General features: G+C 41.9%; 1 protein-coding gene across 3 annotated transcripts in view; it reads left to right on the top strand.

Annotated features, from left to right (window-relative positions):
- Nucleotides 1-26,573, top strand: part of Wake (ankyrin repeat and fibronectin type III domain containing protein wide awake) — a 153,304-nt gene that overhangs the window by 22,852 nt on the left and 103,879 nt on the right. For all 3 annotated transcript variants that reach the window (XM_076436375.1, XM_076436376.1, XM_076436373.1), the window contains exon 2: nt 14,021-14,157. In XM_076436375.1, coding sequence (XP_076292490.1) covers nt 14,021-14,157 — 137 coding nt within the window. The remainder of the gene's footprint in view (nt 1-14,020; nt 14,158-26,573) is intronic.

Here is a 26,573-nt window from a genome sequence, read left to right as displayed (position 1 = left end):
GCTATACAATTATTCAAAATATAGTTTAAATTATTAAATACGTAGGTATCTAATCAATTACTGAACATTTAGGTATTGGAGGAGGTGTTACATCAATTTCGTATGCATAAAATGAAGAAGGTCGGAAGAAATGCTTAATTTTCGAGTTAAAACAGCTCCGACTGCAAAGGGTTGAAAGGTGGACATGTTCGCTTTTCGTCTCCAATTATCGTAAGTGGTACTTTCTCGTCGAGCGTTTAGCAAACATTTAAAAAACAGTACCGTTCGGAACGCGAACTAATAACTGGGTCCGACGTGTGTTCGTTCACTTTTCATCGACGCGACGGTTACGTCTCCACCGAGCCAGTATATTAAAAGGATCGAGAGACGAAGTGGAATACACAGAAGGCGGGGCACAGCTGTCTGCTGTTATGAATTATTCATTCAATGAACGGGATAAAACTGCCTCTCTTGCGTATACACAGGTGTAAATTACAAGGATGAAAATAGTAGATGCACGCCGGACAATAAATGCGAATCATTTCTGCGAATTACGGTCGTGTCGACGGTATTACAGTCCCGATTCGGATATCGGGTTGATTGAAAGCGTCATTTGTGTGTAATGAACAATTCACCGAGGCGCCGAATGTGTAATTCCTCTGTTTCGGCTTTGTGTCGCGCGGACACTTCGAAATATCATTTCGAATAAAACTTTACCGTGTTAAAAATGTTCGCGAAGCCTCGAAAAATATCCGATTTCATTTAGACATGTGTGCCCATAATGATGGAAGTCGTGTATTTCTTGTTCCGAGATATTTCGAGGAAAAGGATGTTAACACTAGATGAATTCCATATAATGTTGAAATAACAGACACTAACAGTTCGTTTGCGTTTCAATTTAGATTAATACATGCCGATAATTATGATGTACACATGTATCTTCAGAAAGGAAAGTATTTGCAATTTAATCGACCGCATCGTTTAATTATAAATTAGAAACTGGCTCTAATCCAACCACGTAACACGAATCCAACACAGTATCCGTTACCGATGGCATCACCGCGATAATTAACTATGAATTAGAAATTAGATCCACAGACAGATAGAGAAATAGACTACAACTCTACCGTGAATTCGAAACCTTAATCTAGTGATTATTCAGTCCATAAACTAGACTCGAATTAATTATAAAAAGCAGATGCATGAATTAATTATAAAAAGAATGACAAAAACGAACCGTAAACCAGAAGATCAATGCTGAGACCAGTGAGTGCATGATCGAACAGGAAATAGCACAAGGAAGGAACTCGTCGAAGCTTTTACGCGTCCGGAAATAAATTCGATGTCTGTGGTCAGTTAGTGAACTCGGCTTTAAAACGACGCCCGTCGCGCCGGGACGCTCTTTCCAACGCGACCATGTTTGTTTCGCGAGAGTTCCATGTAAATCTGCTCCCTCGCAAAACGTGTAAACAACACACACACTCTCTCTCTGTTTCTCTTCTTCAGTGTCGTTCTTACACGTTGCAAGTCACAGTCTCGACGACATGATTTCGCGGAACATTACGCTGCCGTGCGCTTATTTCCCATGCGTCCTTGTTCTTCGCGACAACGACGACGGTGACTCGCGTTTAATTCGCAGCTTTGTTCATTCTTCTCCATTCCGATCCTGCGGACACCCGTAATAAAGCTCCACGTTCCCCCGCAGAGTTTTTATCAAACGACCGGACGTCTCGCGAACCGGAATGGAAAGGAAACGTTTCCTGCCTCGTTATCTTCAACGGAGCTCGAAACGCTTTAAATTTCACTTAGTGATCTCGAATTCTATCCTCTTTGGCTTGGAAGACCGCAATTCAACGGTTCGTCGTGCTGCGAGCCATTTTTTAAATCATAATTGAACAAGTCGCAGTTATTCTAACTGGAAAATTGAACATTTCTTTCGATCTAGAATCATTCCATTGTATATGAATTTTTATAATACCTCGTTTTAATAAATGTGTAATAAATTGATGAAACGAAATGATCGGTTTTATATTTTTCATTTTACATTTATTGACATTATGAAGTAGCTTCCATGGCAATCGAGTCGATAAGTTTCTTTATCGAAGCAGATATTGTGTGAAAAATCGCACTAAATCTAAATAAATGCAATTTTTAGTGGTAAATAAATAATAACAGCAATTTTTAGTGGTGGCTCCGAGTCACCCCTCGATTGCTAAGGGTTAATAAAGCAGGTGAAGCTAGTCAGGTAGATAAAGTTTTAAAATTTCTTCTCGATCCATCAAGATCGAAGAATTCCAGGTGTAAATGAATAAAATTGAATAGGAGCGAGCGTTCTCCACGATCGTTATGCCGCATCCGAGCGATTTATTGGATCCAGGGCAGTCGGTGGTTGAAGCTAAAGAAACATTGAATCCCCCGAGCGTGAAAAAAGAAAGTTAGATAAGGGATGAGAAGCGAAGAGAATCGAGAAGTCGAATTTACTTTTATCTTTCGAACGAGACTCGAACTTTCGATCGTTCGATTCTCGCGATATATTCCGCCTTTCAACCGTGCTCTCTCTCTCTCTCTCTCTCTCTCTCTCTGTCTCTCTCGCGAAGATAACCGTGCTCTGCGATCTTTCCGGGCGGCGTTTGCACGAAGATAGATCGTTCCGCTTGGATCGCGTGCAATTACAGGCGGATCGGGAAATCCTTGCCCGCGACCGTTCATCAAAAAGCTTCGATGTAGCGTGCGCCCCCCGGGCCAATTAACAAAACTTCATTTCACGGTGATATTACGTTTCGCCGCGCCGCGCCGCGCCGCCAGCCCGCGTCAAGTGACACGGGTAATTACATTTCCGTGAATGAAAATTGTTAAGCGAGCTTACCGGCTCGAATCAAAGTTCACGCTCCACGAGTCCGGCCACTATTTATTTCCCCGGAAGTCGAACTAGAAATTGCTGGCCATTTTGAGTACTCTCTCCTTGCCAGGCAATATTCGCTTTCTGCAATTTTGCGAATCCCTCAACATCCAATCAGTCTTCTCCGACCTCCCGAACAGAATTCATCGATTTTTCGATCGGGTTCCCGAATTTTTGCTGCAGACCTAACTGGTTCTGTCATAAATGTTCGTTGAATTTTCAAGCAACTCCGCATTTTCTAAAAAATGAAATTGCACCTGCAACTGCAAGTTCAAAAATTCCATCAGAAAAACATGTTAAAATTTAATTTTGCTGTAACCCTTTAAAATTCAGCCTCTGATACACTATTCATTCCTACATCAACATTTGTAGACTTTTCTCACTTTTGAGATCACCTAATAAGCAAGACTCACACGAAATCGTTAAATAAATAAAATCCGTCCGTATTTGAGGGGACGAGAAATTCCTCTGGCTGTTTATCTCCGCGATAAAAGCCGCGACGACGAATGCAGGGCATATATTTTAGGGTATCTCCTTAGCAAGTAAAATCTCCGCTAAATAAATAAATTCGACGTGTGTGCATACGAGAGCGAGCGTAGCTGGGCGATGAGTACGGGTTGCATTTCCTCTTAGGTTGGAGGTGGCTAGCTGCGAATTTATCTGTCGGAGCGAGCGCGTTTCCAGACATTTATACGGTGACCTTTTATTCCGGGGCACGGTGCAACGAACACGTTATATCCCGGTGCAATTGCGTCGCAGTCGCAGTCGAAACTGCATCGAGGGGGCAGGTGCATGTATGTGTGCGTCTTCTCATTCGGATGGATCGAAGGAAATTGCGTCTCCGCCGGGGAAGAGATGCTCGTCGAGTTCCCATGACTTCGTAACGAACGACGCTACTTTTCCGGGACACACACACACACACTCTCTCTCTCTCTCTCTCTCTCTCTCTCTCTCTGTTTCCCCGTTTCGCTTCAAAGGGGTCGCGAAAATGTCCTAGTAACCAATCTATAAAAGAAAAGAATCTATAATATATCAATAATAGCTAGATTGACTTGATTAATATCGAATTGGTCGATAGCATCTGTTGTGTAACGAATAATTCACCGTGGAGCCCGAATCTGTAATTCCTCTCTTTCGGCTTTGTGTCACGCGGACACTTCAAAATATCATTTGTAATACAACTTCACCGTGTTAAAAATGTTCTAAAAGCCTCAACAAATATTCTATTTAGATAGCATCATTTGATTATAAATTAGAAGCTTCTAACCCAGCCTCGTAACACGAATCCAACAAAGTATTTGTTGTTATTGGCACCACTGCTCGTTCCGCTTCAAAGCTGTCGCAAAAATGTCCAAGTCAATGGATCTTCTCCTGGATTTATGGGGAGGATCCCGCCACGGTTGGTTCCAGCCGATAAAAGCGAGATCAATTTCTCTGTCGTTTTCGATTCCACGTTTCCACCAGTGGAAATTCATCTTGCCTCGATACTAATGGATCAGACAGATAAACTCGTCCAATTCCGCATTAATGCGATATCGGATCGTTGCACCGCAGCAATTTGCCCGAATAAAATTTGCACGAGCTATCTCCGATTTCGCGCCATACCGATCTCGTGACCACGAGGAATCGTAAGGTTTCGTGCGAGCGCTTCGGAAGTTACCGAAAGAACTATCGTTTTCAACAATCAGCCGCTCGCCGCGCGAGGAAAGTTCGATTCCACTAATTAGTATGGCCGAGATAAACCGTGACCTTTCTCCCTATTATGTACCCGCAGAATAGGCGTGGCACCTATTGATCCATGGATCGGGGTAAACTTCGCGACGTTCTTGTAACCATTGTACCAGAGAGAAAGTCCTGATCACTTTCCAATAATGAATTCAGCTTTGCCAATTTGCGACTCTCTTCATCGTCTCGTTAATAACGTAAGTGTGGTGTTCCGAGTCTGCGAACTAATTGTAAAGACGTAAGAAAATTTTAACAGCATTTAGAAGATGTCTAAAGAATTGCTGGATCCACAAGAACCATTGTAGGACCTTCAGACAAAAAGTATCGCTTCTCTGAAATTCCTCAATGAACAAAATGATTTTAGCGAAAGTGTTAACGGATGGTGAACATTTATCGAGACAAATTTTAGAAAATTATTGCTGTACTGTCAGCCGAGATCATTTAATGTGCTGATCTGCGAAGTGAGAGTTCGGACGAGATCGGGCTTTTATTTCGTAATTTCGAACTGCGAATTATCGGTCGTTAATGGAGTTTAATATTTGACATTTCGCAGGTAATTTTTGCTGAGCGGTGATCCTTAATTCGCCCCGAGGGCGATTAAATTTCTGCGGATCTTTCAATATTTTCTCGATCGTGTTGATCCGGTTAAGCTGAGTCAGGAAATTAGTCGACGGTCGGTCTCAAAACAGTCGGACAGAGAGAAGCAGATGTAATATTTACAAGATTCGTCGTGTTCTTCGTGGTGTTATCCGCTGATTCGCCTATTCGTGTAACTCTGATCGCGTGCACGCGCGGTCCAGTTCCACACTCCCTAATGAATCTCGTTACACCTCGCTTGAGTCGTGCGAGAACGAATCGTGGAAACAGAGCGAGCCACCATTTAAACAACCAATTAACGATCGCGTATTCGTTTTCCTTTTTCTGTAGCGCGTGTAACTTACAATTTCGAAATGTTCCAGAGAGAAGATCGATGTAAATGAAATGAAATTTCATCGTCCATTTAATCTTCTCGACGGCTCCGAAGCTGTCAGAAGTTTCTTTCGCTAGGAGACGCGGCTTTCAGACTGGCTTTCTTTTTAAGCTCCTTATTAATCCGTCTGGGAAGATACATACAAAGTCTCCGGGAAGTTCCGAGTAAAGGGACGACTTTACCCACGTTAATTCCGACGCTTGCATAAGTACGGGTAACGAAACAGTAGAACCTTCGCTAAACACCGATTGGATTTGATTAAAAATTACGTGAAGCCCTACAATTTTTTTCAAGGACTACAATTTTATATTAGGCCCTAAAATTCCGAAGGCTTCAAAAATTTTTCTGGAAGCCCTACAATTTTTTTTCAAGGACTCCACAATTTTTCCGGAGGCCCCACCAATTTTTCAAGGACTACAATTTTATATTGGGCCCCGAATATTTTCCAAAGGCTCCTCAAATTTTTTCTGAGGCCCTACAATTTTTTTCAAGTACTGCACAAATTCTTCGGAGGCTCTAGTATTTGTGAGTAGGCTCTAGAATCTTTGTATAGGTCCCACATTTCCTCAGGAAGTCCTGCAAGCAATTTTTGTTGGTCGTACAATTTTTTCAGAGCTTCTACAATCTTTAGGAGTCCCACATTTTTTTTTCGAAGATTTGTGCTACCACTCGAACAAATGCTCGCCAGCGAAAATTCATTAGGAAATTCTTGAGACCGGACACAATGTGATTTGGATTCCAGTTTCTGGACGAGCGATCCGTCGTCAAAGGTGTTTTTACAATGACTAATACTGATACCGGTACACATACACGCGACTCAAGCCGCGAATTTCACGGTGGAACGTGCTCGCGTAATTACTCGCGCGACAGCTTTTACAACGCAGCGTCCCTCTGTCAGCCGGATAATATTATTTAGCGACTGCTTTGAACCGTTGTTAATTAAACGGCACACCGTGTACAATTTTCGACCGTATTAATCACCTGCGCCCTGTCGATCGAATCCACAGAGACACCTTTATCCTAGCTGATCACGAACTACTATAAAGCAGACAGTCTAATAAACGTGCTCGTAATTCACGGAAAGTAAACTCGAACAACGTCACAGGACTTACAGGATTTTCTGAGTGACGTTCATAACGTTCAACCAATTAAATTCTGGTAATTAAGGACTACTGGATACTCGAGTATTCACATGCATCTAATATCTCTGCGCGAAACTTGTTACGACTTGCTAATTAATCTACATTCATTATTATCTTTACTTCTCCACACCCACGATCAAAGTTAATCCTCCCTGGATCTTCAGCAAACAGTATGCTGTAACTTCGCGAAGCCTCTACTTTTACGCTCTTTCATTGCTTTTTTATAAAAAAATTTTCTGCATTAAGGAACAAATGAAAAGCTGAAGGTGGCTTTTTTCGAACATTTTGTCTTTCAAAAATCTCTGCGAGGTTTAAAAAATTTTTCTCGTGAGTAAAACTGACATGGATTTCAAGATTGAAGTCTTCTCTATGCAACCATACCAGAAAATTTGATCTGCAATTTTTTCCTCGCGTTTTATACGCGTTATCGCAGTAGGTCGTTCAGGGAAACAATTTCTCACACGCGTCGAGAGATAGATTGAAGAAAAATTTTTCCGGACAGGTATATGCAAGAGTCAACGAACGTTTATCTTAATTATGAAGCGACTGTCAATCCGATGAGCTGGAGAGAGGTTCAATTTGGATTAACAGTGTTTTGTGGGCCTGTGTTGCCGTGTACGAAGTTTCGTCGGAGGAACTGTTGTCGTTCGCCGAGCATTAATTAACAGAAGAGAATTTCTCCAGCTCCCATTGTCGTACGAATCCCCGGTCGTTCGTTCAAACAGATTTCAGTATTGTTCGAGCACCGTCGCGATTACTATCTATCCGTTCGCCGAGATTACACGTCTGCTAATATGACAAGTTCCGAGATCCTGTTATCCACGGTGATTCGCCGTCGGAGAACTTTTACGATGTTTCTCGACGTTCTGTTCGCTTCTTGTTTTCCAACTGCGATACTTTCTGTTCCATTATGGTCGACACCGCCACGGGTGGCTCTATACTACTACATCCAAGGCGCATCTGTATGCATAAGATACGAATTAACTCGCTGCACTACTTGCGCTCTGGAAATGTCGACCACTAAAAGCATATCTTCTCGGAAAAATTGTGACACTGCGTTGATGCATCTGTTCTTTGGGAATGATAGATTGGGAAGAACTCGTCTGTTCCGGTATTGAGAAAATATTAAAGTGTTCTCCTTCTAAACGAGAAGATATTAGGGCCCTTGGAAAAATTGCAGGGACTCGGAAAAAATATTAGGGCCTTTGGAAAAATTGTAGGACTTCTGGAACATTGCGAGGCCCTTGAAAAAAATTGCAGGGCTTATAGAAGATAGCAGGACCTCCATTCAGAATCTTGAATAGCTCCCAAATCGCATGGTCTCCCGTGCCAAAAAATTGCCTAATGAATTGCATTCTCTGCCAAGCATTCATTCGGGTGGAACTGCGATTCGATTTCGCTGGGCTTGCAATTTTCTTAATTACTGAATATAAAAATATAAATCAGTAATGCTTTCTAATTTGAAAAGTATAATGCACAAAATTTGGGGAAACCCATTAGGAATTTCGTCGTTATTTTCCAATCTATATTAGCTAATTGCAATCAAGAAACTGTATAGGTACGTCGCGCATCACTGTAGATTTTCATTATACAAACAGGTCCCGAATCGATCGTAAGTTAATGAACGACAACGCGAGCTCGATTTTCGATGGATCTTTTGTTACGTTGAACGATTATTTCGCGAGAGATCGAGCGCTTTGTCTCGTTGCGACAAAGGTTTCCAAATTTTGTTGGAATTCCGGAACTTCAATAAAATTTCCCGTTCCGTTCTGAAATGAATTTTCAAGCTTTAATTAATGCGTTCGCTGCCGTGCACGCGGTTATCACGATCTCTCATATTTTGCGCGAAGAAAGTCAAATTAACATTACGCGCGCTGCTATTTAAATTTGTAATTAGACCAGACGTGTTTTGCGCTGGTGTACACTCTCAGCGACTAATTTTCGACAATATACGAGGTGAAAGGGAAGTTGACTGCTGTAATTTGCGTGTTTACATACATTTTAAAAGAATTGGGTGAATGTAAATAAAATTTAGTACAATTTACCGAAACGGTAACAAATCTCGACCCGATTTTAATCGTGAACTTTCTGTGTAACTCAAAAAGAGAGAGAGACGTCGCTGTAAAGCGACATTGAAAAACTTTTTTAATACGATTACGCGGAAGGATTTCGATTTGCCGATCTAATGGAGGAGCCTCGCGAGTCGCGCGGGAGCTCAATCGGGCACGGTGGATCGAATTACAGGTATCCGTCGAAAAACCAGCGAAATCGGGATTATCTCTACCCTTCCGAAGGGTGGCGCCGCCCACGCAATGGATGCAGCCGCAAAATCAAACGGCAATGGCTTGGAAACACGATCGAGACCGATCCACCGTTTGATCGATCCATCAACGACGCATTTGGACCTTCAAGCCCGAAATTGTCCTACGAAATACAAACTGGAAACAGCGAACATCATTCTCTACACACAAATTAAATGGTACAATCTGTCAGACTGCAAAGTATGATATTGTGGCGTTTAAAAAATTTTTTAAAAATTTTCTGAGACTCTTGCAGATGATTTCTCACTGGCGCGTTCATGAATGGAAATACTACAAAAGAACTGCTAACATCGTTCACCCTTAACGTAAAAGAGTGTTCCATTGACCGGATGCGTAGACTGTTCCTTTTCTCCGAGCTTTTACAGAAATGATCTTTTGAGTGGAAGCTTCCCTCGGGATTCCCGTTCTCTGAATGAACCTGAAATATGATATTCTCATTGATGGTCCCGAGGAGTTCGTTCACACCCACGCGATTTCCCTGTGAACCCCGAACCGAGGCTTGCCCTTGACTCGGACAGGTTAATCCGGTCCGCCTCGATAACGAGGCTGACCTTTTAATTAATTAGAGTGAGACCGCAATGTAAACACAACGGGCGACCGGTCAGGCTAATGAAATATTCATTTTCCCGGTCATGGAAATATCAGCTTATTTCCGTTTCTAGCGACACGCAATACTCGCGATGGATCCGGTGCATATCTCGCCGGGGAAACTGCGTCTAACGACGCTGCAATTTTCTTAAAAGGGTAGCCTAACTTCGACCGACAATGATACCTCTTATCTTGCGCCCTTGGACGATCCCCTCATCTCCTCGAACGGGATCGATAATAATCGCCCGATGCTACTGCTCAGATCCCAGTTCCACTTTCTACGATTTCGCGAACAAAAATCCCGGGACAATCGACCTCGACTAGTTTTATGCATTCTCATTGTTTTTGTTTAATTATTAAGGATTCTTTCTGCAGTAAAAATCAAGCCGGAAAATTGATAATGGCTTTTGCCGAGCATTTAACAGATTCGAACTTGTTTATGAAGTTCAGAAAATCTTCTCCAGGATTCACACAGAGTGGCATGAATTTAAAGATCGAAAATTATTCTACAACTTCAGCAGAACTCAGAGGGACACTGGAATCGTTACTTCACGACAGGACTCGGAATATATTATGAATATATGCAGTCGCATGAATAGCATTACCGCTGGATTCAGAAGTGTATTCATTGATACATCGCGGGAGGATGTTCCCGAGGGAATAAAAGAATTTTTGTGGAGATTCGTTCGCTGAAGAAAAATCCATAAGACGATGTTCAGCAGTGAGAGAGAGAGGGAGTGCACTATGGCGCACCGGATGCGGTTTGTCAAGAATATCAGAGTTCAATGCTTGAAGAAGATCCCGCTACCTCTCGCTCCTACTCTCTCTCTCTTCGTGCCTTTGAGAATCGACCAGCGATTAGGTTACCGCCGAAAATAGCCGAGTAAACATCGCACTGTATTAAAAATGTCGAAAATCGGACCCGGCAACTTTGATGCCGCAAAATGTATCGGGAAAAACAAACCGGAGGGAATCGTCGTTTGTTTCTCTTCGGACTAGTGCGTTCATATAGATCGTGTTATTCTGGATCTGTAAACAATCGCGGTTTATAAAACGCCGATAAATCATCGATCGAACTCCTGCTGTCCGACGAGCTTCGATTTCATTCTGCGTTTCGATAAAGTGTGGGCGATTTTCATTGATTTTAATTCACTGGACACTGATTTCTCGAAGTCGCGGCACTATTTGCAACAGGGTTCGTCGCCATCTGCATGATCGCGGATGACCGGCCCAATTACGCGGCCATTGATCAATTCCCGGGGCCAATAATCGGCGGATCCCGAACAGAAGAGGATTTCCTTGATCGCATTAGCGCCGATGTTACAATCCGTCGATGTCCCAGCGAGATTTCGAAGAATACACCTTCCTCGTCGCTCGACGAGCTAATACTATTAAAACAGACACGGAGAGGAGCCGTTTAATCCATCACACGCGAAGATCAAAGTCGCCTGGCATCTTCGGATCCACGTTGAAAAAAGGAAAATACCATCGAGAGAGTGTCGCGATAGTAAAAATAATCCACTTTAAAACCGTCTATTATTACTCACGCCTCCGTTAATTAATCGAATTAGCTTCTCGGTCGGGCTCGCCGATGCGTGGAACGATTCAACCGATCAAAGATAGCGGAAGTAATGGCAAAGGTCGACCGAGAGTGTCGCCGGAGAATAAATCAACGACGAGTTAATTCGTCCTCTGTTATTCATCCCGATCGATTTTCACTCGTTCCTCTTTTTCTACTCCTTAATTACCGCGCCGGGTTCAGCAGTCGGCTCGCAAAGGCTTCGCGCTTTCTTTCGGATCAGAATAACTTTATTGGAATGATTATTTAATTCGCTGACGTATGTAGCAATTTTTTTTTTTAAATTACACTTGGTCGTAAAGGCTTGTTGAAATTTTCTAATTTCATTGATCGTTTCAAGAATCGTTAAAATGACTAGACGAATCTTTTTATTCGCTGACGTATGTAACAATATATTTTTTGAAAATTACACCTGGTTGTAAAGGCTTGTCACAACTTTTTAATCTGCGTCATAGATTCAAGGATCTTTAAATTACTAGACAAACATTCTTGTACGGGTCTCGAGTTCCCGAAAGAATCCAGCATGTGCCGTCGATGTTCGGGAAATGTCGCTTGGTTTCAGTGGACGTACGGTGACATTTTTAATCAACTGTGTAGGATTGTTTGTTCACGCTGCATACAGTCCGCATAGTGATTCTCGTATCAAAAGCCGAGCGGAGCTGATGGTTTAAAAACGTTCGATCGGCGTCTGTTTGCACGCGAACTGATCGATGGCTGGCCGTGTGCGTAAAGCGCGAGAAGGTTTTCATAATAAATCAACATTTTTAGCAAGCCCGGTTTGTTTCGCGGCTCTCGGCCGTTTATAACAATCGAGGCACTCGAGAGCTTCGCAGTTTTCGTGGGCGGTCGCTTTTCAAAGGTCCGGCGCAAAACAAATCGCCCCGCGTCCCCAATAAAGGCTGAATAATTTATGAAAATGTTTTTCGTGTACGACTCGCGAATTTTCCATTCGCGAGTGACCGGAGAGAATTTATTCCCCTTCGCGATACTCGATACTCGTTGACGACTATATTTCACGATCGGATGTATATTTGACGCTGTAATCCTCGATACTGTGCCGGGGAACGATAAGTTATACCGTCGACCTCGGATATTATAGGACCGTTTGTTTGAGCATGATAAGAATAATGGAGTCGTCGAATGCGACGGAAAGAAGAGATCAGGGAACTTTCACGGCGAGTGTACCGTGTTACATCGATCGTAGAGGCCGCACAAGTTCACACGAATTCATTAATTAATGCTGATTACGCCGATGGAAATGTTTAACTCCACATTGCACCCAATTATCCAGCCTTCAGCTCAGATTAACTCCTTGCCGTATTCTAACGAGTCAGGCTTGTTACGAAAATATGAACAAAGTCTAACAAATATGAATGTAGACTGTAGAATGTAGAACAAATAAATGTAGCCACACATAAAATATTAGGTTGGAGAGGAAGTTCTGTCGTATTTTAAATAAAATCAATTCAAATGAATTTTTCACTTTAGAATTTTAATTTTCTTTTCTCTTCTATGACATTTTTGGGGATAAAGAAGTTTTAATCAGTGTAACTGTAACGAAAATGTTACGGCTACGGATTAACCACTATTTGACTGCGAGATATATAATAAATCTACTGTAAAAAAGAATTCTAACCGAGACCAAGGGGTTCAAAATATTTCCACCGTGTGGTATCCTTCGGAGAGAGAGAGAGAGAGAGAGAGAGAAATATTTCAGCGGATTTCACGCATTCGCGACAAAAATGAATCCGTTTGAGCACTGGGATACGTTTCGACGTTGCCAGCGTGAAGAATCCCGACCGGCTGGAATAAATATGGAAACGCGGCTCGAGGGATGGATTCCGTGGATTCGTCTCTGGATGCTTCCAGCTAGCGAACGAATTAAAATTAATAATAATAGCTCTCCGGAAGAGGGGCCTTTCAAACACGGTTATTCATAATCCCTGGTTTTCGCTCTGTACAGCTCGCTCGACTCGCTCGACTCGCTCGCGCTCGAACTCGTAAATTTTAATGAACGCCAGCCTCCGCGAAACCACTCCGCGCGATAATTTACCGACGATTACGGGGTACAGGGCTAGTAAATTAAGCAACATTCTCCGGGAGTAATTGGCTCCGCAAACGAGAGCCCTTCTGATCCTACCAGCCGATAAATCGCGATCACGCGGGTGCAGAGACGGGAGCTTGACTTCTCCTACGACTTTCTATAGAAAAACAGTTGAAAATGGCAGGATCCTCCATGGGGGCCGTGTACATTGTGTTACGAACATTCTGAAGCCCCGAGCGGCATGGATGAAGAGGACAGAATATTCTACAGATTTACTGAGGGAATATATGTTAATTCGCATTTTGACTGGCAAAAGACGGGTATTATAAAGCGAAATTACATTCTCATTCTCGTAAATGGGTCAGACCACGCCGAATCGATAACTCTTTGTCATCCGTGTCAGGGATTTTCGAAATCAAACATGGTGTAGCTTACGAGAATCAGTGGGAGTTTAAGTTACATCGTTTCGCCGAGCTCGAATTTGTTTCCAAAATACAGACTTCTGAATTTTGCAAATTTTCCCTCTTCCCAATCTTAAGAACCAAGAACGTGATGAGTGTACTTCTGAATTTTTATCTCGGCAATTAATCGTCCGATCGAGTTGATCCTTTCTTTATTCGGACCGGGAAGGTTCAATCTACTATCACAATTTTTCGTTTCAATGAGAGATTACATTTGTAACGATGAAAATATAGAATAGTGCAGGTTTTTAAGATCAAGAAGGCGGTTTTATGCATTGTTGAAGATATTAACAAACAACGTTGTTTGCGTAGGTGTTGGGAGGACTAGGACGCAGAATGTCGAGCGGCGACAAGGCTTCACCAGGCCTAACCATCGATCGCGCCGCCTTTCTGATTCTCCGCGTGAAGAAGGCTCTGAAGAAGAAGAAGCAGCAGTGGAAAGAGAAAAGGTGAGTGGTTCTCCGTTCCCCTCAAACCCCTCGCCATTTCCTTTTTGCGACCATCTGTTAACGACAAATGGGATAGAAAACAATAGCTGCAGCCCGTGGAGAGCCGGAGCAAGAAACGACCGATTATCCGGAGGATCTCTCAGCAGCGAGATCTTTTCCACGAGGAACGGAAAGACAGAGAACCAAGGTAGATCGATTCCCCATGTCTCTTATTTAATTGCACGGAATTTCTACCCCCTCCGCCCCAGCTGAACAAAATACCATTCCTCGAACGACGCTAGAAAAATGTCGTCTCTTTCTACTTCACTCATTTTTATTCCCGGGCTGCGGGATTTTATGATTTCATTGGAAGATATGGGACTTGGAAATTTATTTCTTGGCGATTGCGGGAAAAGCTGCGGTTATATCAAATTTATTTCTACTCGCGGCGATTTTGATAAAATAATATGCGAGCTACTGCAACAATTCTTCTGGTTTATTCCTGCGATTCATTTCGCTGCTACAGCTTCCGCGATCGTCGCAACACGGAGCAGTTAGAAATGGATTTCTGCTCTTGGCGATTGTAAGATGCGGGAGTTTAATCAAATTTATTTCTGCTCTTTTGATACAATAATATAAGAACGCTGAAATAATTCTTCTGGCTTGTTTCCAAGGAAACGTCGGTAAAAACCACATTAGATACACCATCACAAATTAAAGATCAGCTTAATTCATGAGTATAGACAGCGGATTTGATACATTTATGCCAAAATTGAGTAGGTGGAAGATTTTTAAAGTACTCTGTTATATTCTTTCCAACTTATTAAACGTATCAAGAAGGAAAATAAACTTCTGTTTCACTCTAGTTTGTTGCGCTTCGGGTGCAACATTTCGCTACACGATGTTAGAGGGAACTGATTCCAGTCCCGGAAGTGTAAAACGATGTTAATGAAAAAGAATGTTGCCATTTCTATCGTTGCCTCTCTTTGGAACGGGAACAAGCCCGCAGAGCGGCAAGAAACTTCGCCGAGTTCGCGTCTAGTTAAGCAAGCTCCCGAGGTGTTTTCACGCGGCAGAATCTTTTGCAAGGAAACTTCGACCGACAGGAATGGTAGCGATATCGCGATTCGGTAAGTTCCGAGTTACCTGCAGCTGTTCCGGAAATTGCGTGCCGATTCATAATGCAGCTCGCGTTTTCCTTGTCACCTGGAGAAACTCGCGGCTTTCGAATTGTTCGAACTGTTCGACAGCTTTGCCATTTTTCATCGAAAAATATACTTTGACGAAACTTCACCGTCACGATCCGACAATACGTCTGACCCACTTTGCTGATTTTATGCATTTGTTGCCGGTAATGCGAGGTTTCTCTTTGTCGGACGAATTAGTTTTTTAATGAAAGAACCAGATTATTATTACCAGCACGCGCCAAAATCGATAACCCAGCGACTGCAGATTCCGTGCAATCATTAAGCACACTACACTGTGCTGTTTAACGAGGTTTCTATTTCGTTGGTAAAATGGAAGAATCGGATTATCATACAATTTCAAATTTCGTAAATTTATTCATGAAAATCGGTAATTCGCGGATTTTATGCAGTTTTAAATTACGCCGCGTCGTAAACACTGTATATAATGAGATTTTTAAATTCCAGATAGAAGGATTTATGAGTTTGCGGAATTTTACGCAATTGTAAATGTCACCACATTGTGGTTACCGCGTAATGAGGTTCATTGTTTCTGATTTAACGATTGAGGATTAACTGCAATTATGAATGTTATTGCAAGCAGCACAATGTAGAAGTTCGGTGAAAAGCGAGCTGAATAGGATGCCACAGGGGCTAGGGAAATAAGAGCACGATAACACTCGAGTCTCGAGACCCTAGTTGGGATGTAGCAGGTTTGTTTGGCCTGTACTCCCCCCAGTTGCAACTAGACAACAACATGAACTACGGAGAGCACGCTCAATCGGAAATTCTAACGAGACTGAGAACTCGAATCGGCGAATTTTCCTGAATCCCCGTAACTCGAGCTTTATCTTCACGGTGAATAGGTCCGCGCGATAGCCAGAATACCGTACAGAAACCTTGGAGCTGCTCCGTGCTTTTGCCACCCCGTTCTCGACGCTTCGAAACCGATTCGACGCGAATCAAATTGAATTCGATGTAACACGCGACATATGAGAAGCAGATTTATCCGGAGCTGGCATTCCGCTCGGGAAACGAACAAAGTGGCTGTTCAATCTGCTTTATTCAAATTTCCATTTGTTTTTACAGTTGCTCGGCGAGAGAGTGTTTGGAACATTTTCTCAATCGCACGTGGTCACAGGTTGACCAGTTTCGAGTAGTTTCTCCTTCCTTAAATCCATAGAGATCATTTATTTCTTTAACGAAGTGGTAGACATTTTGATCTGCGATTAAAATTATTAGAGTTCATCGATTTTGTGACGTGATTTAGAATTTTTAATGTACGTATTTCAAGAAGTGATGATAACAAAAATTATTTTAATTATTGCTGTGTTGCCAATTAATAAATTTTAGTTTTTATAATTTATTGGAGTGGCAAGAAAGTAATTTCGGTATGGTAATAAATAGAGCCCAATCTTTTTATTCGAGCAATGAACTTTAATATTATGATTTTTCGGCAAAAAGAATAAATGAGCAAATATTTAATAAATGAGAAATTCGGTTTTATTTCACCTTACAATACTGAAATTACTTTCTTGCCAACCCAATAAGTAATTTTAGCTTCAATTTGAGATCTGAAAGGCTCAGAAATCCTTCCTGGTAGGAACATAAAAAGTTGAATCACCCTCTAACCGTGGCCCCTGTAAAAATTTTAATGTTTGCGGTTCCAGAAGTCGGAAAATTACGTCCTATATTTTTGCAACCCTTCGAAGCCGCAAGCAGCTTTCCCTGATTATCCTCGCGTGATTTATCCCACCGAGAAAATCGCAGCAGTAATCGCACCTTCTTCTTTAAGATTTGTAGTTACCATTGTTTCCGCATCAAATATTTTCCAGGTTTTCCGGGAGCTTCGGGGAGCCATAGCCAGCATTCCCTGATTAAATAAACATGATTTATCCTTCAAGCGGAATCACAGTTTCGCTTGAACTCAGGATTAACTCCTGCGCGATTTATGAAACAAGTGTGTCTGGGTCAGGGAAATATTTTCTAATGTTTCTAGTGAAGAGTTATCGAACGGGTACGGAAGTTTAAGTAGCTTTCTGTTGATCAAATAAACACGATTTATCTGTTTGCTCGGAGTGGCCATGATACCCGTGTTCAGGATTAACGAGCACCGATCTAGCCTTCCGACATTTTTCTTTAAGAATTGAGCAAGCGACGAAGTCTAGTCGAAGAAGTATTTTCCGTTCGAGATTAATAATCTCCCGGATCTTTCTCGATCTGAATATTCATGAAATCTCGTGTACAGACGTACGCGAGACGACTCGACAATCGTTGTCTTCTCGAATTGTATACCGGTTCTACTCTCGATTAAATTAATTTCCCCGATCGCCGTGAATATGTCAACGAAAGAATCGTAAAACTCGGAGTATTTCATTAATTGATCGGCAGAATTAGATCTCAGCAGGGAAACAGATTTCCGATCTGCTTCGACGACGCTCGGGGAACAATATAAAACAGCTGCGCTGTCAAAAAATATTATAAATCAATAGCGAGAGCAGCGAGACTTTTCTTCTGGCGTGGAAAATATTCCGCGACTTCCAATGCTCCGGCAATTCTTCTCACGGACCGACCTAATTTTTTCGCTGGCCCTTTTTCTTGCTTCTAATTCCTTTGACTTCAGCCTCCAACTATAAACTGGGCTTCTTTGGATCGCTTCTTTGGATCGCTAAGATTTAATCTGCTTCTAGTTATTCAATGTAGTAAGAAAATTAATACTGACAAACACTTCGCTTTCTAAATGCTACCCTTAGAAGTAGAAAATAAATTTTTCCACAACCCATTTTTTGTTTGCTCAAGGGAAAGGAAAGCCAATTTTTTTATTATTTCGTATACGTTTTATAACATTTTGTTCTATGATCCCCAGCGATTTTTATGAAATTTTTATGGACGAATTTTAAGAAGCGGAATTAGATAAAATCTTTTATTAGTTCCAGCATTTTTATACACACCAATATCTCTACAGGAGAAACAAAACGGCTTTCCGCACGACATAATAGTTCTATCGCTTCCGAACCTGTTTAAAATATTAATTGAATCCTTTCAGAGACTCGTACGAGGGGAAATCGTTGGTTCGAATCTATCCATGTGGAATGCCCATGTAATCCGGTCGTTTGTATGACAACCACGGCTCGAGAGGTAGCCCGTTCCAGAGGAAAGGGTCGAAAAATGGAAATCGAAAGTCCACGGAACGATATTGCGATTTCGTTTCCTCGACGATGGTATTGCTCTCTTCGGTAAACGCCGACTCGGATGTACCGATCAGAAAATGGATTATAACTTTGCGGCGTCGTTTCCGTTCTCTTTTAACGGAAGGTAAACGCTCGCCGACGTTAGAAAATCGATAGAACGTTCGGCTAGCTCTTCCTGTTTCGTTGAAACTCACTCAGCTGCCGGTCCAATTACGCGAATCATCCGATTTTTGCCATGGTCCCGTCGGGTTAACCCAGTTTCGCCATTAGGAGAATGAAAATCCCTCCGTTTTTTTGTACTCTGTTTTACGTGGAAAATAACGAGAGCTTGCAATTGATTACCGATTTTGTTTTCGTAGAAAAGAAGTTGCTACAGGACAGGGAGAAATTGTTAATTTTCTTTCTGCCACGACTCTGACGAACGAGACGCAGCTCTGATGTTAACCTATCCCGAATTATTCACGACGTAACTTTAGTAGCGGGACGTGGGAAAAAGTAATTAAGAGAGAAACCGGGCGTCAGGTCATAAGGAGGCACCGCCCGGGAAACGCAGAAATGCGCAGCTTTTCCGCTGTCGTGCGTGAAAACTGCTGACTCTTTCCCTCGGGAGAGAGAGAGAGAGAATTCGCGTTACTACTTTTCAAATTCTACGTCACCCCTGGCGATACACGTCCGCCACGATTACTTAAAATTGAGGGACGAAAACGCTCCCGAAAATGTTCGTCCAATTAGCAGCGATTAGAGACAGGAAGAAAAACATTTTGAGGACACTTAATTCGAGCCTCGTTTTCCAAGCACAGGAATAGTGTGAACTCGTCGAGCAATCGGTTAGCGAGGTATTAATTGCGTTCATTTGTCGGTCGATCGTCGACCGAGACGGAGAATACCACACCGATCCCAGCGATTACTTTAATCGAACGATAGGAGAGGGACAGAGTAAATGTAATTGAAACGGCGTGACCGGCTGCCGGAACGAAAATCAATCGGTTCGAATTGTGGGCCGCATTAAATGGAAACGAGGTGATTGGGGTTCCGTGTAAAGCTGCGACGAGATCCCGTGAATATTAGGTGCGGACTGCATGGTTACGCTCTGGGGCTTTCATTAATTCAACAAAGCGAGGCGCATTGCGTTCGAGACGTGTCTGCGATACGTAAATCAGGGACGTGTTGATACGTCCAATCCCTGCTCACAATACTCACCAAACTTCCGCCATCAATTTTCCTGGAAAGGCTTTTGCACGGAAATATACCGGTGCAGAAAATTCTGCTTTGAACGCGGATGGATTTGTACTAAAAAGAATTTGACGTATAAAATTTTCTAACATTTTTTGTTGTCAGGAGACGTTGCAAAATAGAACGGAATTTTCAGTCGTTCTTACTGAAAACAGAATCAGTCATTTGTGCAATGAATATTTATATAATTTTCAAGTAGTAGCCTTTTGGTCGACGGATATTGCAAAATTCAATTTCTGGTAAAGAAACTTGTAGAACAGAATTTTCAGTCGTTCTTACTGAAAAAGATTGAACTATTTGTGCAAGGAATATATTCTAGAATTTTCAGGCACTAGCCTCTTGGTCGAGGGATATTGCAAAATTCAATTTCTGGTAAAGAAAATTGAAAGAAGAAACACAAAATTTTCGGTCGTTCTTATTGAAAAAAGATTGATCTATTTGTGCAAGGAATACTTCTAGAATTTTCAGGTACTAGCTTTTTGATCGAGGGATATTGCAAAATTCAATTTCTGGCGAAGAAAATTGTAGAACAGAATTTTCAGTCGTTCTTACTGAGATAAAGATTGAACTATGTGTGCAATATGAACATTTCTGGAACCTCCAGGTCTTAGCCTGTCGGTCGAGTGAGACCGCAGAATTCTATTTGTGTAAATGAAACTTGCACAGCCAAATCTTCAGGCATTAGGCTTTTGGGATTACGTCTGACCACAAAGGGGATATTCTACTGGCCGACGTTCGAGCGTAACGCGGTTTCGTTCGATTTCTTACGTGTTCCGGGAAAGGAAAAACAGTTATACATATACCACAGACATAATCTGCTGGAATATAGGATCGGTTCTATCGATTCGTTTCATGGTACTTGAGGCGGCACACATGCTGGTTCGGTTACAATTGTTTTCTTTCTGGGTTAAACGCGTTCAATGTTAAAGAAATTGTACGAAGTCTCTCGACTTTTCAAACACGAGGGCGACTCGATGGTTGAATCGATTCTGCCATTGGTATAGGTCGCTGTCATTCCACAGTCTTGCCACTGTTTTAATATTTACCCTTGGCTTCAATTGTTAATTGGCCGAATAAAAAACTTCGGGACGTTTTCTAGTGACTGTACACTTGGACAGCAGAATTATTTATTCAATTTCAATTTTTCTCGGAGGATGATTCTTTCGGATTTCTCTTTCAATTACGAGTCTTGAATTTCTTTCGAACCAGTGGACAGTAATCCGAAGCTCTGTCGAACTTCCCTCCTTACGGAAACGTTAGTCAGCTATAGTGTTTTATTTCACAGCGTGCCACCCTTCGGACGATATACTGAACTCTTCCGCAATTATTCACCCAGCAACGAACTGCAGGAAATCCGTTTTCAGATTTCCAACGAGGCGCATCGCGCCGGAACGAATCTTTTTCCCGGGATTATCCCTCGAGCTATCCCTAATTGCCATTGTCGGGGATCGTCGAGGCCGAGACAGTGACAAGTTAGGATTCTCTTTAAACTCACCTACTCGCCTGTTTCCTTCGCGAAAATATTAACTGCGGGCAATCCCTAATTTCTTTGCTCGCCAGGTCATTTCTTCAGCTTAACGGGGTCTTCTCGTTCCCAACGATCCATAAATCAATTCTATTTCGTTCTCAAAGTTGAACTTGTGAAATGATCTAATATTGCCAAAATGTTTAACTTTTAATAATTCGCATACAGTATTTAAAATCTCAAGACTTTAAAGTTAGTTTTTCAAGCATAATCTCCAAATATTCATTTTGCATTGAGGTAGTTATTTTATTCAATAAAAATTTATTTACGTTGGAGCGATATTGAGTTCCATGTAACCAGTTATGCAGAAAGTGAAGTGCGAGTAACTGAGGGTTAATTGAGGACCTTATTTTATTCATTTTCTTTTGTTTTGTCCTAGATCATTAATCAGGGCGCGACGAAAGCTCCCTCACAAATAAATTTGAATTTACATATCGTCCATATTAATTGAGCGATTCGAATATGACGAGTATAACTCATAAAGATGGTCCTCTCTAGAGAATCCTCTCGAGTTTTGCTTTTGCTGAAACAATACAGTACCCGATGAAGATAAACAACGTGATTAATGATCTGCGGGTCACGTGTACCATTGACTTTCTCTCCTGGGCATCGAATTTACTTCTTCCTTTGTTACCAGTCGGTTGTTTCCAATGTTCCAGACTACGTGGACAGTATTTCCCGCAGGATACGTCGACGGGATCATCGGGCCCTGTTACCGGAGATTATTTCCCTTCGTCCTCGTCCTATATCAGAGATTTCTTTCCGTGGTCGAGTACCTTTGCATGCTTCCTCGATCGCGAGGTGAGAGGATTTCTGTATGTGGGTGGACACGGAAGAAAGAGTCCTTACTCGTAAATTTCGGGATGTCCTAGTGTCCTCGGGATCATCGCAACCCCGACCTGAAATGAACTGAATTCGACCGAATGAAAACATTTTGCTTTCAGTCTAATTGATAATGTCTCTTAAAAGTGATCATTAAAATATTCCGCAGTGGCGCAATGAAATTCAGAATGAATTTCAGGTTGAAGTTTAGAATGGAGTTCACAATGAAATTCAGATCGAAGTTCACAATAAAATTCAGAATGAAGTTCTCAATAATATTCAGAACGAAGTTCACAATGAAATTCAGAACGAAGTTCACTATGAAATTCAGAATTCCGAAATTCAGAACGAAGTTCGCAATGAAATTCAGAAGGAAGTTCACAATGAAATTCATAACGAAACGCAGAACGAAATTCATAACGAAACGCAGAACAAAATTCATAACGAGAAACGCAGAACGAAATTCCGAATGAAATTGTCTACAGGCATTTAATTAACTACCGAATTTCGATTGTTCAAATTTACACGGACCATCTACAGGGCCCCAGTGTTTCCGAAACTCGGCGTCCGGAAATTCAAGTTAGGCAAAATGAATTACTGCGATGACCGGATGAAGTTCGCCCGGTTCGATTACATATGACCCGTCCCGCGTAATTATGGGAGCCGAGAAAGTTTCGGCAAGTTCGCAGTACCTGGCCCTCGGCACTGTATGCAAATTGGCCAACTATTTGCCGAAGAAATAAGCAATCAACGGGATTCGACGGGTTACGCATCCTGGATCTCTCTGTCTCTCTCCGTTTACGCGATCTACGCTCTACTTTGCAATAATAATAAGCATCATTGTTTGCCGTTGTCTGTGTGCAGGATAGTGTCCAGAGTTTACATCACAACCTATTATACAAGCACGCGTTTGTATGTATAGTCAAATTATTATGTACCCACAGATTTGTTCACAGACAGCTCTTGCATTTGTTCACTAAAATTATAATTCTCATCTTGAAGAACAATTTGCAACATGATCGTTTTCTTTCTATTCGCTGTAGAAAATGATGAAACATTTTCACAGACCAATTGTCAATGAAACAGAAATATATTGTCATGTGATAACATGAAAATATCTGTTGTAGATTGTAAATGCGGGAGATTAAAATTTACGTGTAAAAATACATTTCTACGTTGGAGTTTTTTCCCGTCGAAACATTTTCGTAGCGAAAAGCAGAATTATTTTCGCGGAACGTTGGCTCGCTAATTAAATTTAACTGATCAGCGTTTCAATCGCTGTGTGCGGGATTTCTCGTGCCGAGTCGATCGAGAACAAACGACTTCGATTGCGGGGTGGCGAGAGAGTAAAGGGGGGGGGGAGACGAGAGAAATATTTCCGTCTAGCGAAACGAATCGATGCGTCGACGTCTAGCAACCGATAATGAAAACTCGCTGCACTTGATTCGTTTGGTAAAGTAAGAAGCTCTTTTCCGCGTGTCCTAGCCGATCTTCGTTTGCTGTTTCAAGTTGAACGCGTTGTTCGGTGTCCAACGAAAATTTACATTATTCCCCATAAAACGATTTTCCAGTTGACCGGTCGCGACGAGGCGTGGTCGAACGCGTCGCGACAACGCGAATAATCAGCACGATGCGCGGCCAATCGTAAATTCGAAGGAATATTCATCGGTCCCGTTACTTTCCCTCGATGATAAATTATGTCAACGTTCGAATTATGCCAGCGACAGATAAGGGGTATCAACAGTGCTGAGTAAACAATTACTTTCCGGGAAATCGACCGGTTTTGGACGACTCTGTGTTTGTTGGGCATTCAGAATGCATTGAGAAAATGCAGTGGTAAATGAAATTGTGCGTGGAAAAATAAGTTGAATTATATTGGAATTTTTAAGTATTAAAATTTGGTAAAAAATGGGGAGTGAAAAATGAGATAGTGTGTGGAAAAAGTAAGTTGAATTATTGGTATTTCTTGATCTAGAAAGGCAAAATGTGAGCAGTAAAAAATGAAATTGTGCGTGGAAAAGTAAGTTGAGTTATTGGAATTTTTGGATACAGAAATTCGGCAAAATGTGAGGAATGAAATATGAGAGATCGTGTGTGAATTATTGGAATTTTGGGAAGTAGTGCAATAGTGTGCGAAGAAGTAGGCAAAATAATTTTATCCTATGTAATTTTTAGTGGAGAAATTAGTACAAAAATGTTCCTCTTCTCGGTTTGTGTAGGTTCCATGTGTTTCCTCGTGAGATTGCAGCAAGTAGATACGTCCAGCACTGGTCAGACCACGGTGAAATACCGCTCGCACATGAGTAAAGTTGAAGCCATATTTTGCTGATAGCAAAACCGAGCATAAAAACATTTTATCATGCGTTCTCAAGCCGTTTTCTTAATTATTCAAATTGAAAATAGCGTAATCTGACAACAACATCGCTGTGTAACAACACGTACAACACGCGCGGTCTTCGGAATGCCAATTTCGTGCATTCCCAATGAAACGAATGATTAATTATAGGAACCATCGGCACAGTTAATTAACCTAATTGGGAATCGATCTGACCGTAAAATTGATGTTGCAGAAAATTCGTGGGGTACTTGGAGCATCGAGATCTTCTGCAAGATTAATCTTGCTCTCCTCTAGATTAATCGTCCAAGATTCTATAACGTCTCCCAGCAATTTGTTACACTTTTCTTAATTCTCCGGTCGTCGAACTCGATTCGATTCCTCGATTCGTTTCTAGAGGACCCTCCAAACCGTTCTTCGAATACAATGAATCTGTGAAATCTCGCGGAAAGAACTGAAATTCCGTTCTGCGAATTTTACCCTCCGTCGTTTGATTCGGGAAAGGAAACAGAGAGACAGAGAGACAGGAAAAAAGAAGCTGTGGGCACACGTGTTGTCCGCTCGAGCGAGCCACATTTTCCAACGATTTACCAAGCTGCACGGTGAATAATAAATAAATTTTCACGCCGGGAGTAAAGGAGAAGGGAGCGGGCGATGTAGCGGAACGTTATGCGACGTTTCCACGTGGCGTCCTTGTTTTATAAATTAATCACACGAACACGTGGAGAGGAGCGTCCCGGTCGAGACACGATTCATTATTATCGCGACGCAACGGAGATGAATATGTTAATGACTGACACAAGGATGCAACGAGCCTTCACAGTCCTGACGAAACGTCCACTGGAAATAAGCTTTCTTAAAATTTAAGAAGTGTTGGACATTCTTCCTCTGACAATTTGTTGCGCAATCGTTTCCTTTGATCTCCTGTCTTCTCATTTAATTGTTCAATGATGTTTTATGTAACCAGATGTTTCATGTCCTGTCCATTTAAATTACCGAAAATGATTCTTCGAGTAATAGGGTGTCAAAACTTTAATTAAAATTGACCAGAGTTGTGCCAATTTAAATACATTGTAATTGAATCACGTAATTTAATTACATTGTATTTTATATACGCAGCATTGGAGTTACAGTGTAATTGCATTACATAATTCAAACCTTTCACTTAATTAAATTGCTATTACGCGAATCACGAGTGTAATCGATGTACAGTGTAAATAATTGAGGTAAAATGCAATGTAAATTACTCAATGTGAAAAATATCTTTCATGTCTATTCGTGTTTCTTCAGTCTCGCATTCATAGACAACCCAATTTTACGTTTACGTTTATGAAGATGTTTTCTTCGTAACATAATGTAATTTCATGGATGATAATTCGTGAAGTAATTACTTGTAATTCAGCACAACTGTGAAACTGATTGATTGATCTTTACAAAGAATATATTTCCGCTCGGTTCAAGAGTTTGAAAATTTTGTAGACACCCGGTACAGAAACCACGAGACGCAATTCTCGCATGGAAAACGGGCCCGAAGGTAAGTGCCGCGAAACAGATGGCGTTCATTAAAGGACGCACCTTGCTTGCCTTCCCGTCCCAATCTGTTGCCAGCAAATTAACCGGCCGGAGAATAGTCGTTTCTGCCACACCGGCACACGCGTTAAGCCGCAATTGACCCATTTGTGTACCCGGCACGATTGATTTACCCTGACGTGTGCTGCGAAACCGGCCAGAGAAACACTGTTGCTCTCTAGCCCTCGCAAATGCACCTCGAACAGATAAAGCGAGAGAGTAGATACGACAAGTAGAATTCAGGAAGCTGTGTATTGTAAATGACGCGAAGGATTAAATGCACCGTAGCTACAGAGGAACGTTACAGAATCCTCGAGCTACAGAAACGACGCTGAAGAATGACGTTGGCGATGGAGTCCCTTTCTCGGACATACATAGTCGCCGTCGTTGTTTGCTTTTCGACACGGGTTCACAAATGTGCGCCCAACTGCATAATGCAAAGTTGCTACGTTGTTGCAGCGTTCCCTGGCCTCTCGAACTTGGACCTTGTACCTTGGGAACAGGGGAATTTAATTATGCCGACTTCTCGCTTCGTATACTGTGGGAATTTAATGTTGGCAAGAGTTGCGAGCAGTTGC

The sequence above is a fragment of the Lasioglossum baleicum genome, chromosome 13, assembly GCF_051020765.1.
Source record: "Lasioglossum baleicum chromosome 13, iyLasBale1, whole genome shotgun sequence".
NCBI lineage: Eukaryota > Metazoa > Arthropoda > Insecta > Hymenoptera > Halictidae > Lasioglossum > Lasioglossum baleicum.
Note: the sequence above shows the minus strand (reverse complement) of the source record. Positions and strands in the feature narration are given on the sequence as shown.